Source organism: Oryctolagus cuniculus, chromosome 20 (assembly GCF_964237555.1).
Source record: "Oryctolagus cuniculus chromosome 20, mOryCun1.1, whole genome shotgun sequence".
Classification (NCBI taxonomy): domain Eukaryota; kingdom Metazoa; phylum Chordata; class Mammalia; order Lagomorpha; family Leporidae; genus Oryctolagus; species Oryctolagus cuniculus.
The window spans coordinates 31,410,602-31,435,925 of NC_091451.1; the positions used below are offsets into that span (position 1 = coordinate 31,410,602).

At 39.8% G+C, this 25,324-nt stretch overlaps 1 protein-coding gene across 5 annotated transcripts in view; it reads left to right on the forward strand.

Moving 5' to 3' along the window:
• The window catches only part of FLRT2 (fibronectin leucine rich transmembrane protein 2), a 103,259-nt gene extending 79,130 nt beyond the window's left edge, over window positions 1-24,129 (forward strand). For all 5 annotated transcript variants that reach the window (XM_008271953.4, XM_051825963.2, XM_070065668.1 and 2 more), the window contains one exon: window positions 17,317-24,129. In XM_008271953.4, coding sequence (XP_008270175.1) covers window positions 17,696-19,678 — 1,983 coding nt within the window. In that variant the 5' untranslated portion in view covers window positions 17,317-17,695 and the 3' untranslated portion in view covers window positions 19,679-24,129. The remainder of the gene's footprint in view (window positions 1-17,316) is intronic.
• Window positions 24,130-25,324: the final 1,195 nt, after the last annotated feature.

A 25,324-nucleotide genomic window follows, 5' to 3' on the forward strand; every position in this document is an offset into this window, starting at 1 on the left:
ATTTTCATCCATGAATAATTCCTTTTTGTATTCCTAGTTTATTTTTTTAGATACAGCATTTGTTCATATTATATAATTACAGTAGAAGGTGTAAGTGGCATCACACAATTTGGGACTCTTGGTAAGCATGGAGTATAACAGTCAAGTGTATAGACATTTGATGTAGCAGTTGGGACTCCTGTAATCCATATCACAGTGGCTGGGTTTGAGTCCTGGCTCTGCTTCTGATTCCAGCTCCCTGCTAATGCACATCCTGGGATGCAGCAGGTGTTTTCTCAAGTGGTTGGCTCCCTATCATCCACGTGGGATTGAGTTCACATCCGCTGGCTTTGGCCTGGTCAAAACTGGCCTTTGGGGTATTTGGGGAGTGAACCAGCACATGGAAGATTTAATAAAAAGACAATTTTTTTTTTTTTTTTTGGAGAGCATGTGTAGAACTACTAGACAGTTACTTGGGCAAATGCAAACATGTAATATGCCACGAGTTGCTGAGAACATGAAAGCATAGGTTTTTATTTTTTATTTTTGGTATATTGATTAAGTGGACTATTGGGAGAAACACTGTGCAACATGGCAGGGTTCTTCAACAAGTTCTTGGAGAATGCTTATTATGAAAAAAGTATGCATGAACATCAAAACCTTTTTGCATCAAGGTGAACTTATATTTTCATTTTTCCACACACAAAGTACATTCTCCTCATATATCTGAGCTACTAATTCTAAGCTGTATAAAAGCTGTATAATTTTGGTAAAGTTACTTAAATATTGGCAATATAATGACATTTACATCATAGAATTGCCAACAGAATTAAATGAGTTGACAAATCTCAAACACATGATACAGTACATTTCTGTTTCACATAGCAATCAGCACACATTAGGTACTATTATTCTTTCTTCCCATCTTGGTGGCCTAAGCAGTGTCTCTCAAAGATTCTTTCATTTTTGTTATTGTCCGCTGCCAATCCCTTCCCCATGGGAGGTTGCTTAGATATTTTTTCTTGCATATCTATTTATGTGTGAGGAAACTTTAGAAAATTTCTGTGAAAATGGAATTAAAAGATAAGTTTATTTTGGTGCAGAAAGTTTGAAATTCTTGCATATGAAGAGTCTTCAGAAAGTTCATGGAAATATATAATATACAAAATTATGCCTGGGTTTTTGACTTCTTTGCACTAAAATAAACATTTTAATTCCATTTCTCATAGACTTTTAAGGTAATTCCTAAAACTTTTAATCAACACATAAAAATTGTGTATTTTGGGGATACTATGTGATATTTCAAGACATGCATACATTGTGTGTTGTCTAATCAGTTAAATGAATATCTCCATGGACTTTTGGATTTATCCATATTGCAGCCACTTGGAGGAACACAAGACCATGGTGTCTCAGGTTTTTATTTTCTTTCCCCAGTAACCAATTTTTATCCTCTTGGGGGTAATGTCATCCTCATGGAAAATGCATGATATATTTCAGATGACTGCTGCCTCTAGCCCAAGGCACCAGGGTACTGTGTTGGACTAGGATAGACACTCTCATTTTTTAAGATTTATTTATCTATTTGAAAGGCAGAGTTACAGAGGGGGGGGGAGAGAGAGAGAGAGAGAGAGAGAGAAAAATCTTCCATCCGCTGGCTCACTCCCCAAATGGCTGCAACATCCAGAGCTGGGCTGATTCGAATCCAGGAGTTTCTTCCAAGTCTCCCATGCAGGTGCAGGGGCCCAAGGAATTGGTCCATTTTCTACTGCTTTCCCAGGCCATAGCAGAGAGCTGGATTGGAAGTGGAGCAGCTGAGTCTCCAGTAGGCACCTGTATGGGTTGCCGGCACTGCAGGTGACGGCTTTACCTGCTACGCCACTGTGCTGGCTCCAGATAGAATCTGTATGGTGTGAGATTGGACCTAGAAGTCATGTCTCTATCTCCAAGGGATCTTTTCTTCCTGATATGATAGAGAGATTTGGGAGCTGTTGTGGATGATATGGTAGAGGACTGCAATGATAATTTTTTAGGGCCTGAGAAAGCAATTAGACTCAGGTAGTTTTACTTAGTTAACCATTTGGCTGTAGTGGTTTTTTTTTTTTTTTTTTTTTTTTTTTTTTTTTTTTTTTTACATGCAGAGTTAGACAGATAGACAGAGAGAAAGGTCTTCCTTCCATTGGTTCACCCCTCAAATGGCCACTACGGCCAGCACGCTGCACCGATCTGAAGCCAGGAGCCAGGTGCTTCCTCCAGGTCTTCCATGCGGGTGCAGGGCCCGAACACTTGGGCCATCCTCCACTGCCTTCCTGGGCCACAGCAGAGAGCTGGACTGGAAGAGGAGCAACTGGGACAGAATCCGGCACCCTGATTGGGTCTAGAACCTGGAATGCTGGTGCCACAGGCGGAGGATTAGCCTAGTGAGCCGCGACGCCAGCCGGCAGTAGTTTTTGTTACTGTTTTATTGTTATAATAGATTGTCACCGATGCTATGAAGTCCTTATTCATCAACTTGAAAAGCAGAATTCTTGACCTGTTAGAACTGAAATCACAACACCTGGGAATAGACCTTTTCTCAGATTCAGGAATTTAAAATATTCTTGAGGAGACATGGAAGCTGAAATTAGGTTCAAGGTAGATGTTTAGAAGTGAGACTTGTCCTTGATTTACAGGCAAGTTTGCTTTCAGTCCTGCAATGAGAATTGGATCTAAGTGAATTGCTTCTTAATTACCTTATGCTATCATTGGTTAAGCATGCTTTTCTTGTATGTCATGTACTTTATGAACTTTTCATTGTATTATGAGATGAAGTAATATCTGTATTGTGGCAGTCCAAGCTGATCAGTACAAAGTACGGGGCCACCCTAAGAAAATAAATTTATTTTGTCACAATTCTGGAGGCTAGAAATCCAAGATAAATATATTGAGTAGGCTGGTTTTTGAGTCACCTCTACTTGGATGGTAGATGGCCATCCCTTCTTTCCTGTATGTTCACATGCTGTTCTCTTTATGTATCTGTGCCTGATTTTCTCAGTAGAACATCATCCATCTTGATAGGGAATCACTCTAATGGCCTCATTTTAACCTAATTACATTCTTCAAGACTCTGTCTACAAAATGTATTTATATTCTGAAGTTCATGGGTTTAGAACATCAACCCATGTTTCTCAGAGTTACACATTTCAGTTCATTGCAGTCTACTCTCATTTGGTATATGATTCTTGAATGAGTGGATGGATGAATAGATTTTATTTCATTTTAGTAAGCCTGGAGTTAGTAGTTTTAGCAACACTTAGTTAAATAATAATAACGATGTTTATTGAAGTTTTTGTGTTTATTCCAGTCTGAAGATATGCTTAGAAGATACGTTCTTTAGTGATGTTGCTATTCTTTCAATAACAATGCATGATGATGGAAGCAGATCCCTTTATCATGTGAGCATCCAATACCATCAGCAGACCTGCCCCAAACATTCACAAGGTTCCATGTAAGGACATGGAGAGAGGCCTGATATAGATTAGATATTTTAAAAGTTATAAATCTTATTAACAGTTTGTTTTAAGAGTATGTGCAGTTCTGTGCTGTGACTGACCTGCCTTTCAGAATGTCTTGGATGGCCAGACAGGCTTGACTTAAGAATTTCCAAATTCCACCAAGGGAATGACAGTACAAGGTCAAACGTCTGTCCCTTTTCACCCGGGATCTATCCTAAACTCCAAGTGGTTTTACACACACAGTCGCTCAACTTTGCACTCCCCTCCTGTCTTCCAGATAAGCCTGGCTGTGTCATAATCTCAGGAGATGGATCTAGCAGAAAGGCCCTGGGATATTTTAGGCAGGAATTTTTGGGAACTGATTATCCAGGATGCAGCTAATACTGAGCAGTACGAGATTTCAAATGGTCATGCCACTTTGACCCTGAACATCCCTTGTCCTTGTAAGAGGTGTAGGTTGCAGATAGATCTAAGGATGGTGCTATGTCAATTTCAGCTCCTTCGACACTCGTTTTGAGATTATTCTTGTACTCTGAATTCCCTGAAGAATGGTCAAGAGAGCTGTGGAGTAAAAAGATGCTGAGAAGACGTCAAGGACAGAACTCAGCCACATCCAAAAGTAGTTAAAGAGAGCTGACTGTTTCCTTGGGAATTCACGTCAGTAAATCCTGACCCTAAATACAAACAGTTTCTGCATCTGTGAATCCTTCAAGAGAAGCTAACTACTTGTGAGGAGACTTATTTTAGAGATGTGTCAGCAGATTTCACGTAGAAGTAGAGTAAGCTTGCTCCTGCAGCCCTGAACTCGGCTCCTCACTCGTGTGCATCAAGTCTGGCAGCAGCCCAGAGCCCCTGTACTCAGGTGAGCCATCACAGCCTCTTACGCCTCTACCAGCCCAGACTGCCTTCAAAAACATATCAGAGCCTGGACTGCAAAGGCACTTTCTTTTTTTTTTTTTTTTTTTTAAATCACCAGGGTCAGTAAAAGCCCCTTTTCAGATTATCTATAGCTGTGTAGAAGGTTGTGCATGAAGCTTCAGAAGAAGAAGAAAAAAGGCCAATATTTTTCTTTGCCACATAGAATAATTTATAGATAGAAACCAATTTACTTGCTAGGGAACAGTGGGTGGCCTATGCCTTCCACTGTAGAGGGGACATTATGCTAGGCAGGGTGGCAGGCTTCAGTGCTCATGAGAGAAGGGGAGAGACCCGACTAATTAATTACATGAATGTCTACCCAGCATGGGTACCTGACTTTGTCATCAAAGTTCTTGTTTAGTCAAAGCTGTATTTGGTTAATTTATTTATTACATGTATTTGTTTCCAGTGGGAATTTGCAGCAGCTGAAAAAAATGGGAGGGAGTGTTCGGGAGACATTATGAAGCAAGATATTTGAAGAGAGAATTCTGACAGGAAAAGCTTGGAGCTTGCTTTTCCTCTCCAAGTGCCTTTTCTCAATAAAATGTCCTGTCCCACTTCATCATTCATTCCCCTCTGCAAGAACTTCCTTCAGCTCTTTGCTGTATGAGACAGGTACTGTCTTTGGATCTTTTCCCTCCCTCACCACACTCTCCTCCTCTAGTGTATTTCTTTGCAGGCTTTCCATCACCCTGAAAATAAAATCCAAAAGGTTACCAAAGCCACAAGGCTTTTCATGATCAAGTCTATTTGAACTCTTGGCCCTATGTCTGTACCCTCTCCTCTCCTTGTTGCTAGCAGCTTTGGTCTTTCACATCCTGAAAGAGGTCAGCCTCTTCCTTGTACCTTTGTGTGTGCTCTAAGGTCTGGGCCATGGTTTATGCCTTTCTCCTCTCATGCACTGTGTTTCTCTCCCTGGATTCCCCATTCTTAATAACTCATTCATTGGGAGCCCATTTCTCCAAGGCACCATCTGTGACCCTTATAATTAACCCCTCTTGACCCCTCTCTGTCACACTCATTTACTTTCCTTGATGACACTGATCATAGCTTTATCATTTCAAATCTCAATTTGGTAGTTTCCATTTGATTTTGTTTTCCATATTGCTTTTTAGATACATAACCTTCCTGACTTTATCTTTCTTGGTCCCTTTTATATCACATAGTAGATCCTGAACTGTTGAAGAAATGAATGAGGAATGCTAGTGTTAAGAAAAGCTCTGGGGGCTGCCACTGTGGCATAGCAGGTAAAGCCACCACCTGCAGTGCCGGCATCCCATATGGGCGCTGGTTCGAGTCCCTGCTGCTCCACTTCCTTTCTAGCTCTCTGCTATGATCTGGGAAAGCAGTAGAGGATGGCCCAAGTCCTTGGACCCCTGTACTCATGTGGGACACCCAGAGGAGGATCTTGGCTCCTGGCTTCAGATCTGCACAGCTCTGGCCATTGCAGCCATCTAGGGAGTGAGCCAGAGGATGGAAGACATCTCTCCCTCTGCCTCTGCCTCTGCCTCTGCCTCTCCCTCTCCCTCTCCCTCTCCCTCTCTGTAACTGCCTTTCAAGCAAATAAATAAATCTTTAAAAAAAAAGAAAGAAAAGCTCTGATACACTTCATTTGATTTAAAGAATCTGAGAAAAATAGTTGTAGTTCTGGAAAGAGTAGCCTTCTAATCCAAAGGAATGAGTTAATAGTTATACAATGTTAAGCATCAGGGAACCAGCAAGGGAAGTCTTTTGATGAAGTGGAAGCCCATTGGAAACCACAATATATGAACTTGTTGCCCGTTCATTTTTAGAGTGTTTTGCTTCAGATAGCAATCTTACCATTGAAATGCAGTGCTTCATAATATCACCCTTTGCAAACCAATGACAGTACTCCCAAGGACAAGTCTGTACTTCAGTCGAACATGGGCAAGTAGCTAAGGAAGGAATGAGTAATGCCGAGGAGTGATTATCTGAGCATCACCATCAGTATGTTAAATTTGCTTTATCACCCCAAACCTCACATTACTCTCTAATGCTTAGATTTTATTTTTACTCAGTAGGGAAATTTGGAACCCTTTTCTAATCAAATACTAAGTGCTTGCAACAATGATGGAAAAATCAATCCAAAACCATGTTCTCACATGAACTGTGTGTGTATGTATGCATATGTGTGCATGCACACATGTTTTGTGTATGAAAACATGTAACATGTATGTATGTGTGTGTACATGTGTATGTGTATGTGTTTTCCTGTGTATTTGTATGTACTGTTGAGAGTGCTTTTCAGCTTTGTTGCCTCCCTCTCGTGATAGTTACATGCACATGAGTCCGGGTAGCCTTGACTGAATCAGGATACATGTCGCATCTTTTTTTTTTTTTAAGATTTTATTTATTTATTTGTTTGAAAGGCAGAGTTACAGAGAGGCAGAGAGAAAGAGAGAAGTCTTCCATCTGCTGGTTTACTCCCCAGATGACCACAATGGCCAGAGCTGAGCCTATCCGAAGCCAGCAGCCAGGAGCTTCCTCCAGGTCTCCCACATGAGTGCACAGGCCCAAGCACTTGGGCCATCTTCTTCTACTTTCCCAGGCCATAGCAGAGAGCTGGATTGGAAGTAGAACAGCTGGGACTCGAACTGGTGCCCAAATGGGATGCCAGGACTGCAAGCAGCAGCCTTTCCCTCTGTGCCACAGTACCAGCCCCATAAGATGATTTCCTAAAACTGAAAAAGTCATTACATTCTCTTGATTTTTAAAATTTTTTATGATAGCTTTTTTTTAAGAAAATTGTTGAAATTCATTGGCAGTGATTTGTTCAGAAAATAAAAGCTTTGGGGTAAAATTTGAAAGCTGCAGTGTCCATAAATGAAGGTAGTGACCCAATTGGCTTAAACCTGCAAAAGGATTTACTTGAATGTTTAAATTCCCCTTTGTTTGATGAGCATATCTCAAAATTCATTTAAATGAGAGATGATCAGTACAGATTGTTTAAAAGTTGTTTATAAGATCTGATGTGCATTTTTAATATTTTCCTTTGCAGATATAGTGATGCAGCTCATTTGGGCTTTTATTTTGAGCTGTGAAAATGATTTGCTCTTAACCCGTGTCTAGTCATGGTTGGCAAGGATGTCCTTGAGAAAAGAAGGTCAAGGATAAGAAACAATAATCTGTTTTCTGTTTCTGATGTCCCCCTTAAGTCCCTAAATCTAGACATAGTTTCCCTGAATATAGCCTGACGCCTCAGTAAAACAGGTGTTCTGAAGATGAGAAGGCACTTTGTAAAAGCCTATTTATTCAGTGAGAAAATCTTGTACCATTTGCATTCAGAGTCATCCCTATGATACCAGAATAGGGTTAAGAAATGGATTTTTCATTTTTTTAGACTCAAAACCAGATAACTCACCAGGAAATATACACTATGTAATTTCATTTCATGCAACTAATCAATATCAGCAACAAAAATATGTATTCTCCTTTTGAAGAAAGCAAAAGATTTTTTTTTCATTATGTATATTACATATGGGGTGCAATACTTTGATGAGGAAGTTGACTGTATTTATATTTTTGGATTCAGTTTATTTTTTGAATAAGCTCTTTTTATAGCTCTAAAGATACTGGCCTATTTTGTATTGATTCTATGGAGAATGGTAAAGTGGTATGCAGTTAAAACTCAGTTGAACTGTCACAGTAAATTTAGTTAAGTATTTAGAAGCTATTGATATTACATGAGCAGATTATGTGTGTGTGTGTGTGTGTGTGTGTGTGTGTATGAAAGAACACAAAAATCTGATTTCAGGTCACAGTGACTGTGGAACTGAAGTGTTAGGTATCAAAATTTCTATCAAAGTTTGTAGAAATGGTTCAAGTTAGTCTCATTTCAGAAATCATGTAGGTTAATAAGGGTATAGAAACTTGATGTTACTCTGTAAAACAAGTGTACTGCTGCAGTAGCTGCATTTATTGTTTAATTGCCTCGTCTGTGGCTTTTTGTGATGTCGTCTGGTTTCTTTATGTTCCAGAACTACTCATCCATCTCTCTGTCCATCCCTCAGTCTCTGTGGACAGGTTGTGTAACTTAACACCTTTGGAAGCTGTTCTGAAAGATTATCTCACTGATTCTTTTTGGGTCCTCAGACTGAAGATATTGAAGAGTTTTTACAGACTGCCTCTTCAAACAGAGTAATCATTTGAAGGTCATTCTTTGATTCGTTCATTTATTTTACAAACGGTACTTGAATGCCTGCCACGTGCTGCCCTAGACTCTTGGGAAATAACAGTGAGCAAAAGCAGACCAGCCTCTGCCTGCATGGAGCTTGCAGGGCACAGGGCAGGGGATAGGAGCAAGGCTCTGCAGCCCGTGCCTGGGTCCCAGTCCCAGCTGTATCACTCATTCTTTGATTGATCTAACAGATGTCTCCACATGTTTACAGGATTGATGGATAGGAAGATGTATATATGTGTCAGCAAAAGAACTCTAATCAATGAATGAAAAAGGTTACCCTGTAGGGACAACTGTTCCCTGGCACAACAGTTTTTGTTGTTATTTTTCTTTAAAGCTAATAGTAGAAATGGCCAACATAATGAGTGTGTTCGATTATATTCTAAGTGATTTACAGCCTTGCAATAACTGTGAGAGATAAACGCTAGTATTTTTTTCCATTTATCATGAGTTAACTAGGGCACAGAGAGGTGAAATCATATGCCCAGGTTAACCCAGCTGGTAAGTAGGGCAGCTCTTTATGTCATCTGTGTCCAGAGCCCATCCCTTACTCATTACACTTTCTCTACTTTTCTTAAATCAATTTACTGAGTGCCTAATTGGCATGCTTATTCAACTTAACATATTTTATATTTACTCTTCCCACCAATCCTGTAGGCAGTTTTCTTTGACATGAAAAATTGAAGTTCAAAAAGGCCAAGTTGTGTATTTTCACCGTGCTAGTAATGAGTGAATGAACCACGACCAAAACTAAATTCTGACTGACTCCAAACCCTCTGCTTTTCCTACAACATCAGCCACACACTCACATGTTTTTTGATTCAGAAGAGAGAAAGATCAGTTATTGCTATGCTCTGAAAGCTATGCCTGAAAGGCTGGGTCATTGGACATTTTTAGTTTAAAAAAAAATGTTTTTATATTTGAAAGTCAAGTTAGAGAGGAGAGAGAGACGTCTACCATCTGTTGGGTCACTATCCTAGATGGTTGCAATGACTGGGATTATGTCAGGCTGAAGCCAAGAGCTTCTTCCAGGTCTCCCATGTGAGTGGCAGGGGCCCAAGGACTTGAACCATCTTTCTGCTGCTTTCCCCAGTCTATTAGTGGGCAGCTGAATTGGAAGTAGAGCAGTCAGGACATGAACCAGAGCCAATATGGGATGCCAGTGTTACAGGTGGTGGCTTTACCCACGACTTCACAGTGCCTTCCTCTAGATCATTGAACCTTAAAATGAATGTCAGATCCAGCTAGGGAAAGTTGGCAGCATGCCCATGCCCACCCTTCTTCATGGCTCGGATCCAGAAGCCTTTGTCTTTCTTTACCTTCCTCTAGTATTTTTAATGACCCTTGAGAATGGGGAACCTTGGGACTAAATGCTGCAAAGAAATTAAAAATTTTCCCAGGGTCCATAGTTGTGATACAGCAGGTTAAGCCACCAGTTGGGGTGTTGGTACCCCATATCAGAGTGATGTTTTGAGTCTTGGCTGCTGTGCTTGCAGTCCAGCTCCCTGATATTGCACCTAGGAAAGCAGCTGGTGATGGCCCAATTACTTGGGTCCCTGTCTCCCGTGTGGGAAGCAGGGATAATGTTCCTGGCTCCCGGCTTTGGCCTGACCCAGTTCTGGCTATTGCATCCATTTGCAGAGTGAACCAGCAGATGAAAGATCTGTGTGTGTATGTGTTTCTCTTTCTCTTTCTTTCTCTGTGTCACTCTTTCTAATAAAAACAAAATTCTCAAAGGTAAAAGCCTAAGGAATCAGTTATTTTCTGTGAAACATGAGATACTCAGTGTATGTTTGAACAAATCAATGAATGCAATGAATCCATTTTGAAATGGATTGAAGAGTACATCAATAGGAGCTATAGTAGGTCCATTTATAATGGACCATATACTTTATATCCCATTAATACTCTCAATTCATGTTTTTCTACCTAAAATTCTGCTCCACTAGTTTCCATTCATTTCTTGGAACCAGCTCGCAAGCCAGTCACTATACGAGTTGATTTCAGGCCTTGAAGACAGCTGGCCATTCTACTGTCTGCATTTGGGTAGTGGCTGGTGCACAGAGACCTTCTGGCAGTCTCAGACTTTAAAGGTGTCATAGAACTATGCCTGGGAGCTCCTAGTGGATTGAGAGGGATATGTGGCTGTTCTGAATGTGTCCTTAAAGTTTATGCATTTGAGATTATAACACTGGTTGTTTGAAACCCACCCCTATTATTTGGATCCATTGGAAACCACTTAAGAAAAATTCTTCAAATGTTTAAGAGTATTTTGTACTTGCCAGGACAATTGCTTCTTTTTTGGTCCAGTTTTAATGTTTTCAATTGTAGACTGACGGGAGCCAGGAAATTGTCAACTGTTTAAATAAAGTTTAAATAAAGTGTTTCCTTTCTTACTTTAACCCCTCATTCCCTCTTTCTTCCATCCTTTCTTTCCCTCTTGTCTTAGTAAACAAAAATTTTCATCTAAGGAGAAACTTCAAGGGGCTCATTTGAGGTTCAGTAAAGGGCATGGGAAATTAGTTTCCAGTTAGGGGATGACTGTTGTTAAATATGTTTCCCCAGATTCCTGTGCTAATCCCCACATTTTGGCCAGCTAAGTAAAGCACGTTCCTGATTGTTGTATGAGCAGTATTTATACCCTGTCTTCAAGAATGTGCATGAGATCTATAAAGTGCTTTCCTGTCTCCAGATTGTAACAAAGGCTTGTGTAGTGCAGCTATGACTCTGAATTCCACACCTGATTTTAAGCACAAATAGCTTAACTCCAGAAATTCCAAGGCAGATGGTGACCCCTAGAAACATCCCTCTTCAGTTGAGCTTTCTTGTTTTTATCACTGCTTTCACTGTGCAGTCTTATCACAAGATAGCCAATGCTGAAACCATTAAGATTTGATTAGGTTTATCCTAGTGTCGTTATAATATGATATTGGCAGTTCTTATTGACAATTCTTATTTTCTGTACCATGATTTTTATAGTCTCAGTTTATTAAGCTCTCCTGGAATACAGGCTCCTAAAATTAATTAAGAAAAAAAAGTCTTAAGCAGCAGTAGGAGAGAAAACTTTACAGCAAGCTTTTACGTGATTTATTTGCTTAGAGTCTCAGTTCCTATGAAAAGAGTTAAAGTAAAGTAAAGTAGCCTGGAATAGCTGCTGCTGTTGCTCTCATCTTTAAGAGACTGGCAGGGCCAGGTTCTTGCTATCCCCAAAGAGCATTAGTTACATGTTGATTTACACTTATGCTTCTGAGACTTTGAATGAAAATTTCTGTTGCTGCCTAGCATTTTCCGTTAACCTATTTTTCATAATCTTTAGTTTCCTGGAGGAAAAACAAATTCAATATAATGTTCAAACAAATACAGGACAAAAGAAAAGAAATTTATCCCCAATAATTGAAATTCATTTTTAATCCCACCATTTAGAGACATACATGAAGTGCCTGATGATTTGGAAATATGAGCTTGCTCAGTGTCTTCTAGAATCACAGGCGACTCAGTGAGAAACACAGAGTTGGGAGAAAGTGCTGTGCAAAGTTTTGTTTCTTAGTTGAGCTGGGTTTCCTCTCTGGAATCCAATGACAAGAGCCTGGATTCATATGCGCAGTTTCTTCAATCTCTTCCACAGCTTGAGCCTTCTTTCCCTTTAGATATTCACGGTTCCCTGCTGCAGCTCTCCCGGATACCCCTCGGGCTAGATTAAAGCTCTTTAGCAGCACTAAAATCACCCAGTGCTCCAAGACTAGTGCTCCTTGCATAGTACCCTAATTCTCTGCTTCCTTAACTCTTTTCTCTTACTAAACTTTAAACCACAAAAGACCAAAACCTACATCAGCTCTCTGTATACCACTGTGTCTTTGTCCTAGTTCTCAAGAAATATTGGTTGGATAAACTAAGGAAAAGCTCATTGCATTTCATGCTTTATCCATGCCCATGGCAAAAAGCATTTTTAGGTAATGTATCTTAGAAACTCACCTTTACTTTTCCCTGGAACACTACAGTGATAATATTATCCATCCAAGACACCTGAAAAATGATGCAGGTCCCTGGTTCTCAACTTGGGGTGATTGTGCCACATATATATGGCAATAACTTGAAAAGTTTTGGCAATAACTGGAAAAGGTACATCTGGCAGCACCTTGATAAAAATTATCTGCCCCTAAATGTCAGTAGTGCCAAGGCTGAAAAACCCTGGGATAGGTGAAATTCCTTGGAACTTGACAAGTCAAAGGTGATGCTATTTTCTACATACTACAATTCACCTCTCTGAATATCATAGCAACAAATGCATATAAAATAATAGTTTAGATTTATTACATTCTTACTGTGTTCAGGCACCATGTAAACTTTTCAGAAGTACTGTTTTATTTAATTTTCTCAACAATGTTATGTGTTAGGAACTATTATTATTCCCATTTTTCAGATAAGAACACTAAGACTTCAAATGTTAAGTAATATATTCAGGATCTTGCAGCAATTCAGTGTCCTTGGGATGTGAAGAATTCAGGGCCTTGGCCCTGTTATATTTTGAGATTTGTTTTTTATTTATTTGAAAGGCATAGTGACAGAAGAGACAGAGGGGGAAAAAGAGATCTTTATGCTGGTTCACTCCCCAAATGGCTACAATGGCAGTGGCTGGCTCAGGCCAAAGCAGGAGCCTGGAACTCCATTCAGGTCTCTCAGGTACTTGGCCCATCCTTCCGTGCTTTCTCAGGCACAGTATTAGCAGGGGGCTGGATCAGAAGCGAGCAGCCAGGATGCAAACAGGTGCTCCAATATGGGGTATGTGGGACACCAATGTTGCAGGTGGCGGCTTATCCCACTGTGCCTGGGCTGAAGCCTCAAGGCCTGTGTTCTTGACTGGTGGACTGTACTGCTTTCTTTGTAAGTATAGTCTCCTGTTTAAAGTCTCAAAAGAGTTTAGCCCTCAGTGTCAGTAGAAACCACAATTAAAAAATATAGAGGAAATTTAAATTAAAAAAAATGTAAATTAAAACTAGCACTATGAACTAGTTTTGTAATATTATACTTGCACTAATTTGGGCAAAGATAGTCATTAGCTGACACGCACAGACTATTGTTGATCCAAGGATCAGAACAAATCTGCTACATGCCATTATTTTGTAGGATTCCCTACTGAGATGCTCAAAGAAAGATCTGAAAGTTTGTTTTCATTCAAAATTGGACTTGTCATAGCTGATCAACACACTGATCCGGATAGGGCTTTTCTCTCATTATGATGTAGCCACAGTGACAATTCACCCCATGCCCCGTGTAATCTTATTAGGAGCTTTCTTCGGGACTGCAATGCCTTGTCTTCTTGCATAATTATAAATGTGCCCGCAAGAGAGCAAGCCTGGGGGCAGAGCATTGGCTGATGTCGCTTTTTCTCTCTTCATAGAGGACGCAGTTCAGACAAGTGGAAACCTTACAATTTGGATGCACAGTAATGTCTATGTCTGCCCCTCAGTGCTTGATTAATCCCCAGTGTTCATTTCTTTGGGGCTCAGCTATGAAATGCCATCCTCAAGTATTGGTTTGTTGTTTCTTAGGCCTACAAACTACTTTTTTTACACAGGAACTTAGGTTTTTTTCACATAGGAAATTCTGTTCACTGTATGTCACCACCACATTTTGAGGATTATTATTTCATTGTAATATTAGGTTCAATTATTTTAATCAGATGTCCCTACATTTTCTACAGAGTAAATGCTAATAGCACCATTTTTTAATGTTTTATAAAACTGGGCTCTTATGACTACAAATAAGTATTTAAGGTCCTACTAGACACTACTACTTGTCATTCACATAAACATTTTCCACTGAGGCCAGATGACATAAAGTTATGCAGATGTAATTTACATATAAGATGTAATTTGAGACTGTTTCCTAGGGATAAAAGTGATTAGTATGTCTTATACCTTTACACATCTCAAAAGAATCAAGGGATATGCTCTTGCATTTATTGTATATTTAATAAATGAAAACATGAGTGATTAAATAAGACATCACTTTGTTTAGGGAAATGCTTCTCAAATTTTAATATAATCACCAAAGGTTGTCTCTGACATTCAGATTCTAGCCTGGAGGTTCTGAATGTCTACCAGCTTCTTAAGTCAGGTTCATGCTTCTGGACCAAGGCCACACACACGTAGCAAGAGATCAAGAAACCTTAAGATTGTTTGAAACCTGAGCTAAATGTTGCTTCAGCTGATTGCATTAAGCCCATTTTTTCCTGTGCTGCTATTAGTTGTATAAATTATTCTTCAAGCACATAGAGATTTCTTCCAGAAAGACTGGCTTCCTTTCAGTGGTAAGACATCTATTTGTACTTTTAAAAAAATCCGATAACTCTTGATTTTTAATAAAGTCTTACATCTTCTTTTTGCCTGGGAAAAGATCTTTCACCCCTTTTTTAAGTTTTTCTAACAACAAACTATGAATTTTACCATTTCTGGTCACCAATGGCATTTTTAGATGGTTTACAGTCTTTTAAATTATAGAACAAATTTACAATATCCTTGACACTTAAATAACACTTATATAAGTGCTTTTTTTCTTTTTAAATTATATTTCTAAAGATAGCTGAGGGGACTATTTGAAATAATATCTCTGTGCTTTAAGATGTAAGTTGATTCAATCTCTGTGTATTGGTGAGAATTGAGAGACTTGCAGCTCGCCATGTCCTGTCATGTTGTCTTACTTTGTAGGGAAATCAAATCTGGCACCTTTCAATTAACTTCTATACCTCTCTAATCTAAAAGCAGATGGAACACATTCGGAGCAGGAGGCATGATTGCTATCTGTAGATTGCCTTTACTTCCTCAACTGTGTCTTCTATCATTTTTTAAATTGGCTAAAAGTCCTATATAAACAGAAAAGCACTCACAGACAGGAAGGTGGTGTTGTTGAAAGAGAATTTATTCCCAGTCATGAACTTGGCAATTCTTAAAGGGATCACAGTGGTGTGTCTTATCTGTACCTGGAGGTCCCAAAGGAGGGGATAAGTGGGTATGTGTCACTCAGTGGAGTTTGGTCGTTCTCATTGGAAATGCCAGTGAAAGCTATTTTGGAGGAAGACAGAGGAGGGGAGGTAAGAGATGGAGAAGGACAGAGAAGTCTTCTCTCTGCCTTCACATGTATGTTACATGTGTATTTCTCTCTGCCTTCTTTGTGTTATGTTTGTCCTGTTTTATCATAAGGTCAGATGGAAAGGATGCATCTTTTTTGGAAATGATTTCTTTCATAGCATGGAAATAAAAGGTCACAACATACCATTAGGTAACAAAAAGCAAACAATAATAATTCCAGTTTTAAGTATTTGCATAGAAAAAAGAGTAAGTAAAGTTGTAAGATTGGGTGATAATATAATAAGTGATCTTTATTATTTCATCCTGTATTCTTTATATTACATATTCCAGAATTCTCCATTAAAGATGAAATGCTTTTGTATCAGAATTATAAAGTATACTTTAAAGGGACGCAGAAAGTTAACGTAGCTACTTTTTTATTGCCTAGGATCTAAAAAATTATATGATAAGTGTATTTAGAAAAGTATTAGGAAGAGCTTCCTAACAAGGGTGCATCTTTTAAAATACCTTTTTCAGTCCATCATTTTTGATGTTTAACCTTTATAGCTCTATAGGCTTTCCCCTTAAGTTTCACTGTTTTTTTCAGTTTCCATCGCCATCTTAGAAAAAGACCACGACCAAGAAGATTTGTAAGCGGTCAACCTTAACTGATATTGCAGATTAGGCAGCCTGTGGCCATTTTCTATTTGAATATGAAAATAGATATTTAAGAGAATGTACTGATTGGAATGTGAAATTCACAGTGCAATTATTGATAGAGATAAAAGTATGCTTTCCTCTTGTAGATTGTAACCATTCATTTCTTGAGTAACATTTCAACTAAATTAGTGTCATTTAAAATATCATTTAAGGGGCCAGTGCTGTGGCGTAGCAGGTAAAGCTGCCACCTGCAGTGCCAGCATCCCATATGGGCGCCAGTTTGAGACCCGGCTGCTCCACTTCTGATCCAACTCTCTGCTATGGCCTGAGAAAGCAGTAGAGGATGGCCCAGCTCCTTGGGTCCCTGCACCTGTGTGGGAGACCCGGAAGAAGCTCCTGGCTCCTGGCTTCAGATTGGTGCAGCTCCAGCCATTGAGGCCAACCAGGAAGTGAAACAGTGGATGGAAGACCTCTCTTTCTCTGCCTCTCCTCTCTGTAACTCTGACTTTCAGATAAATAGAATAAATCTTTTAAAAAAATATCATTTAATGTCAATTCCTGTCTCATTACTAAGTCCCAGTTACATTGTTGAACTTGGCAATTTTTGCATTGTTTGCTTTTTAAAAAATATTTATTTATTTTATTCATTTGAGAGGCAGACAGGGAGAGAGTCCCCATCCACTGGTACACTCCTCAAATACTTACAACTGACCGAATTGGACTGGACTAAAGCTAGGAGCTCAAAACTACTTCAGCAGTCATCCGTGGCCTCTCATTAGGAGGAAGCTAGCATTGACTGTAGAGCTGGGACCCAGCCCCATTAGCAGTCATCCGTGGCCTCTCATTAGGAGGAAGCTAGCATTGACTGTAGAGCTGGGACCCAGCCCCATGCATTCTGACCTGGGATGTGAACATTCCAATTGGCATCTTAACTCCTCTGCCAGATGCCCACCCCTCATTACTGCTTTTAACTGACCCTTTTCTCTATTGTTTCCAACAGGTTGTGGACTGAGTTTAATCGAGAAGTGTACGGGCTGATCAATGCTGGCCTGACCTACAGCAGAAGAAGGGAGCTCCACCTGCCCAGGTGCACTTGTGTTGGTACCACTGATAACTTGGCGTCATCCACTGCCTGTGTGGAAAATTCTCCCTATTGAATTGTTTTGCACATGGAGGACAACAGCAGAGAGGGCAACACAGGCTGATAAGAGTAGAGACAGCAGCAAGATAATTTTACTGTATGCCCTCAGGACATTTCCCCCAGCTGGAGTTCTGAACTTGGACCGAACCCTATCTAATCATTTTGATTTTGCTATAGGTTTTTTTTTTTTAATTATTACTTTCCCCGACACATTGTATTTTATTTCTGTACTTTAGAAATGGGCCTAAGGATCACAAAGTGGCCCAGCCATGGGGCTTTGTTTCTGAAATCTTGGCTCATCGTTACCCTGGGGCTCTACTCACAGGTGTCAAAACTCCTGGCCTGCCCTAGTGTGTGCCGCTGCGACAGGAACTTTGTCTACTGTAATGAGCGAAGCTTGACCTCAGTGCCTCTTGGGATCCCGGAGGGCGTAACCGTGCTCTACCTCCACAACAACCAAATTAATAATGCTGGATTTCCTGCAGAACTGCACAACGTACAGTCCGTGCACACGGTCTACCTTTATGGCAACCAACTGGATGAATTCCCCATGAACCTGCCCAAGAATGTCAGGGTTCTCCATTTGCAGGAAAACAACATTCAGACCATTTCACGGGCTGCTCTAGCGCAGCTCTTGAAGCTTGAAGAGCTACACCTGGATGACAATTCTATATCCACAGTGGGGGTGGAAGATGGGGCCTTCCGCGAGGCTATTAGCCTCAAATTGTTGTTTTTGTCCAAGAATCACCTGAGTAGTGTGCCTGTTGGGCTTCCTGTGGAGTTGCAAGAGCTGAGAGTGGATGAAAATCGAATTGCTGTCATATCAGACATGGCCTTTCAGAACCTCACAAGCTTGGAACGTCTGATTGTGGACGGAAATCTCCTGACCAACAAGGGCATTGCTGAGGGCACCTTCAGCCATCTCACCAAGCTCAAGGAGTTCTCAATCGTACGTAATTCACTCACCCACCCGCCTCCTGATCTCCCTGGTACGCACCTGGTCAGGCTTTATTTGCAGGACAACCAGATAAACCACATCCCTTTGACAGCCTTCTCCAATCTCCGTAAGCTGGAACGGTTGGATATATCCAACAACCAACTGCGAATGTTAACTCAAGGGGTCTTTGATAATCTCTCCAATCTGAAGCAACTCACTGCTAGGAATAATCCTTGGTTTTGTGACTGCAGTATTAAATGGGTCACAGAATGGCTCAAATACATCCCTTCATCTCTCAACGTGCGGGGTTTCATGTGCCAAGGTCCTGAGCAAGTCCGCGGGATGGCCGTCAGGGAGTTGAATATGAACCTTTTGTCATGTCCCACCTCAACCCCAGGCCTGCCTCTCTTCACCCCAGCCCCAAGCACAGCTTCTCCCACGACTCAGCCTCCTACTCTCTCTGTTCCAACGCCAAGCAGAAGCTACACACCTCCAATTCCTACCACATCGAAACTCCCCACGGTTCCCGAGTGGGATGGCAGTGAAAGAGTGACGCCACCTATTGCTGAACGGATCCAACTTTTTATCCACTTTGTGAATGATACTTCCATTCAAGTGAGCTGGCTCTCTCTCTTTACTGTGATGGCGTACAAACTCACGTGGGTGAAAATGGGCCACAGTTTGGTGGGTGGCATTGTTCAGGAACGCATAGTCAGTGGTGAGAAGCAACACCTGAGCTTGATTAACTTAGAGCCCAGATCCACCTATCGGATTTGTTTAGTGCCACTGGATGCTTTTAACTACCGTGCTGTAGAAGATACCATTTGTTCCGAGGCCACCACGCATGCCTCCTACTTGAACAATGGCAGCAACACTGCTTCCAGCCACGAGCAGACGACATCCCACAGCATGGGCTCCCCTTTTCTGCTGGCAGGCTTGATTGGGGGTGCAGTGATATTTGTGCTCGTGGTCTTGCTCAGCGTCTTTTGCTGGCACATGCACAAAAAGGGGCGCTACACTTCCCAGAAGTGGAAATACAACCGGGGCCGGCGGAAAGATGACTACTGTGAGGCAGGCACCAAGAAGGACAACTCCATCCTGGAGATGACAGAAACTAGTTTTCAGATTGTCTCCTTAAATAACGATCAGCTCCTTAAAGGAGATTTCAGACTGCAACCCATCTATACCCCAAATGGGGGCATTAATTACACAGACTGCCACATCCCCAACAACATGCGATACTGCAACAGCAGCGTGCCAGACCTGGAACACTGCCATACGTAACAGCCACAGGTCCAGCATTTGTAAGGTGGACAGTAAAACTTGCGAACACACACGTGTGTGCACATAAAGACACACAGATTACATTTGATAAATGTTACACAGATGCATTTGTGCATTTGAATACTCTGTAATTTATACGGTGTACTATATAATGGGATTTAAAAAAAGTGCTATCTTTTCTATTTCAAGTTAATTACAAACAGTTTTGTAACTCTTTGCTTTTTAAATCTTAAAAAAATATATAGTTGCTGAAGTACTGTACAGGGTTGTACAATGAGAACCCGACGACAAGGCAAAAGAACGAGTGATGCTTCCTTCTGATGCACATTAACCACTTTGCTGTCGAAGCTGTCAGAATAAGTTGTTTTCATAGAGCTGGTGGTCAGGTGAAAGGGCCAATTAAAACGGACTCATCAGGGTAAGATGAATCACATGGGTAAAAGAAGAAATGGCCCAGATATTTTTTATGCTCTTTCTATACTTCCTGGTCAGGAAGAAATGTGAGAGATCCCATCCTGCAAGAATGGAGGTAGTTACCCTGATTAGACTCAGTGCAGAAGATGCAGAAAGCGTCACAAGGAAGCTGGTTCCCTTGAGATGAGTTAACCCAACCTGACAGAATCAAGAAACTTGAGATGAGATTTGGCAAGATCCTCAAGCCCAGGGGTTAGCTTTCTGACTGGGAACTTGATAATCACTCTTCATGCTTCCCTGGCCCTATGTGATAACAGAATTAGAAGCTTGAGTCTGATTTCAGTCGTCTTCAGGGACCAGTATAATGTCCTAGAAAGAAAACTCCCTTTAAAAGTGTTACTATTCAAATCATATGTCAGGTTGAATCACATTCAACAGAGATATATTCTAGAATACTTTTTTAGAAGAGGCTAATAAAATAATGGGAAGAATTATATTGAATGGAATTATTTTTGATAATGAGAATTATTTGGGTAGATTCACTGAAGCTATGTCAACATGGTATTTAGATCAACAAGGGATCAATGTTTGGAATATATTCCAATGACTTGTTACTTAAAAATTACCAATACTAGTTAGACAGAAACACCTGATTGGTGATTCTCTTATACAGTATCAACTGGCTTTGTTAGTATCATGTTGAAATAGCTTGAATTAATATCTTTATCCCCCTTGCAAATTCTTGTCTTCCAATCATCTAGCATATATTTTTGTAATTAGTTGTTTATGCCACCTTTGTTTTTCCACCCTCTGCTCAGAATTTCAGAAAAAAAAATGGGTGCCAGTTGTAGTTGCACAGAATATCCGTATGTACTCATTTCACTCTAAACTGCATACTGATTTTCACTGCTAATAATTCTATAAGAACACACCAAAGGTGGCCAAATGAGTGTATATTTTTAAAAGCAATCTCAGATTTCCACCTTGGATTGGTTTTGATCCTGTTCCACTTTTGAAATTTCATTTGCTCCTTCTCAACGGTGAATGTTCCTGTACTTTGGAAAATGGTGGAGGGATCATCAGTCTTACATGATGAAAAGTGAACAGGTCAGAGAAGGAAGTGCTTCTCCCAATCTTGACAGAGCAGGAAAAAGAGCAGAGGGCATAGAAAAGGATGGATGTCCACACTTAATTCTAGACGTTTTTGAAGCAATGTCCATCTTCAGAAAACATGACTCATTTACTCTATTCCTTGCCATCCCTTAGATGTAGAAGGGCTAAAAATCCACCTATATTATCTAAAAAAAATACACCCATTGAAAACTCTTCTCCAAATAAAATTTAGCCATTTTACTATGTGAGGTATATTTTCTTTACCACTGACCATTATGTTAGAGACTCATGAAGTAAATGTCACTATCATCTTGCTTTCTCTCTAAGTAAAATAAAACTGTGATGTGTCTTCTTTGTAAACGTTTAGCTATAAAACGCTATGCAAGTTTTTCTTTATAGTAAGAGCTTTATTTTCTTTAATAATGTACCCCAACTTATATGTTTTAATCTCCCCCATCCCTCAGAGTAAGCCGAAAATATAACTGAACCTATAATGTTGTAGACACAAGAATTGAAACTGTGCAGTCAGTAGAGCTGAGCTTAGCTATGAATTAATTTAAATTAATTCTAAGGTGACTCTAGTTTTCATGTTAGTCTATTAGCTAGAAAGTTTTGGCTGTTGTTTCTTTAAAGCTAAGGTCCACACAGTGAAGGGATAAGACAATCCGTGAAGGTGATCCTAGTAGCAGTTAAGCCATCTAAAATCAGACAATGACATGGGGGTTTGTGTACTTAGATGGATAATTCCCTTCCACTGTCCTCTTCCCCTTGGCTGTGTAGATAAAACTGTGTGTTCAAATGATGGTACTTTGACTTTTGACGGTTTTTTATTTCTGTTATTCACAGAATAATCATTCTCATTTGTTTGTATTGTATTTTTAACTCCCAGTGGAATTTTTGGCTGCTGAAACTTCATTGCTTTGGACCATAAATAATAAGGATGGAGAGAGTCCTATTATGTTTTCTGGGATTCACAAAATCCTTTGGGGCTTAAGTGGTACAAGGGTGACCAACTTACATTAAGTGGTTAGAATGATCCAAAAAGTTTCCTCTTCTAGAAGGTGTTCCTGAAGGGACAGAATCTCTTGATAGGCTTTATTTTGATGTTGCATTTTGATATTGATGATTAGCAAGGCTTATCAAATTAGCACCAGTTTCCAATCTATAGTAATATACCTGGGGCTGTACCTACACCAGGATAGAAAGCACATCATAGAATCTATAATGTCCTGTGTGTCTTATGAAAATTGCTGAAGGAACACCCCTGGTAAATTATGCTTTGCTTTGCATTTCTAGCCATGGGAATGTGTTTTTGCAGATATATTTGCTCTGCATTTGGGCCTCTCTTGCTGTGTATACCATGTATTTTGAAGTGATTAATTCAGAATCAAGGTTGAAAGGTACAGGCCAATCCCATGGAATGAAGAAGCCATGCTCACTGGCTTTCTCATAACTTACGCTCTCTTACCAAATGAGATAATCTCTGAAAGTATGTGACCACTTTCAGAGCTCAGTCACTGTCATTGTAAAAAGGACATTCCAAAGGGAAGAGTCATCGCTATGATCACACAGGTATCACTGGCACTTAGTCATACCAAGGATAATCTTTACTAAGTACTCATCTAGGAAGGTATTTGATCAGGGGAATATCATGAGCTTCTCTCAAACAATTCAGATGCATTGACAGCCAATCACATGGGTCAATCACAAGCAGAGACAAGGAGAGGAATGTGTCCCCATGCCTACTTTCCTTATGCAACAAATGGAAAATACTCTACCTTGTGAAAAATAATGCAATTTATAATTATCTGGATGTTTGTTGAAAATATATTAGACATTTTCCCTGAGGTTAAACAAAAAGTGTAAAGGTTAAAAACAAAAAGTGTAACATGACCAGTCTGAAGTAGCTAATATCACAGCTCCATTTCTTACTAGTGCAGATCATAATGGTCTTCGTCATCTCACACAACTCAGAACTTACTTCCCATTGGGAAAACAAGCACTTCATGTTGTGAACGAAGCATCCATTCGAAACACAAGGCAATATTTTGGTTCACCGGGAGCAGATGTTGCAGTTGATTAGCAAACTTTAGCTTCAAAGTCCAGTGCAGCTTTTGAAAGGGACGTGGTTAAAAAGAACACATTACACTTTAGTTTAGAACATGAAAATAATGATTTTGCTCAAGACTTACCATTTCAGCTGCAAGGGAAAGCAGAAGCAGGAAAGAGCTCCCCCCAAAGAACAAAATACCTAAAACAAAGCAACTTCTAATTCTTGGTCTTGTCAGAACTTTCCTGATGCTCCTTTTAAAAATCTGAAGTACGAATGGTAGGAAGCTGTAGCTTACATCTTTTCTAATTTCTTCAGCAGGGTCAAAAAGACTATTGCTGGTAAAGAGGAATGCTTGTCACTGATTGTGGGGGGAAGTTTTTATACACGTATGATCCTGTTATTATATCAAGTCAGATTCTTTTGCTATGGTTTTTGTTTCTATTTTTTTTTAGATGCACACCCACCAAAAGAGCACAAGGTCATTGCCACATGCATTTTTAAATTAGTATGAAACACAAACTTGTTCACACGCACCCATAAAAATGGGACATTTGTAAAGGGGTCCATGGAAGGTTCAATTTATAATCCTTTGAGGCCAGGTAAAGGCTTTTGTCACTGCATGTTCCCCTATAATATAGGACTGGTATATATTCATGGAAAGTTAATCCTGATGATTTGTTATTGTTTGAACCATATGTTGATTTGCTTCTGGTTTGTGTTTAGTGTGTTCTCTCTGACAGGGGGCTGAAAGATTCTACATCACACATCCTCTGGGACCTACCATGTTGCACACTTTGTTAACTAAAAACTTCACTCTACACTATACAGTACCTTGTTGATATATTCAGTAAAGGCTTATTTTAAAAGAAAACCACATTGTGTTTATCTGAGTAAGTTCATTGGGACACAGCCCATACTTGTGTTGCAAAAGAGAAATGAGGGATAACTTCCTGATGAAGCAAGATAATGAGACTGAAGGTGACAGTACGGTTTTCATATCTTTCTATTGTCAAGACAGCTTCTGTTGAGGACATTTGATCCTATTTGTGTGAGGGATTTATATAAAATCCTCATGTTCTTTTCTATATTTTAAATTGTGAGAATCTATAAATATCCTCTAAGTATATGCACATATACAGAACATATGATTTTGTATTTGTGAAATCCATGTTGATTAGCTTAGAGATAATGCCAACACAGTTATCTAATGAAAATAGTCTTTTTTTTCCCCCATTATATACCCTATGGATTTTAAATGTAATTTTTCTTTAAGAATTCTCATAGTACTTTTCTACTCCAGAATTATTTATATCTCATCCACCTTTACTTTCAGTGGCCACTCATGAAAATGCATCTACTCATACACTCAAATTCAATTTTGGATGAGTCTCATAGGATTTTCCAGAACCCTCTTGCCTAACCTTTCCTGGCAATTTCACTAATAATGAATTTGACAGAGATTGAATCAGGAAATAAAATTATGACATTAAAGTTAACTAGTATTAGTTATTTGTAGAATCTCAGTTGGAAAATTAGCTATGAGAGACAGCAGTAATCAGTGATTCATATTACACTAGGGGGGTTTATGGGAAATAATGTCCGTGCTATTCTTGGTTACTCTGGCCAAGAGTTACAGACATTACTCTATGGAGATTAGACCCCTAGCCAAGGGAACAGCACTTGTTCAAAAGGATTTATTCGTGTCCTACTCTGTTCCAAGCACCAGACTGAGTTCACAGGCCTCACAGAAGAAGAAGAAAATGCAATCTAAGCCAAATCAAGCATATCTTCTGCTCCACTACATCCCTAAACAAATCTGTGTGTTGATCCAATGTATTTACTCTTCATCTATTGTCTACAGAACTATGTTAAGTTCTACTGAGGATTCAGAGAAAAATGTAGCTCCACCATTAAGGAAGTCACAGATTGTATAATAAATGCTTCTAATGCATCCCAGTGTTTCAGAGCCATGTAATATCTTTACATGGTCGCATGAAGCTTTCAGGGAAGGCTGATGTTGCATCTGCCTTAGATGATCTAAGTTTTTAATAGAAGAGACAAAATGA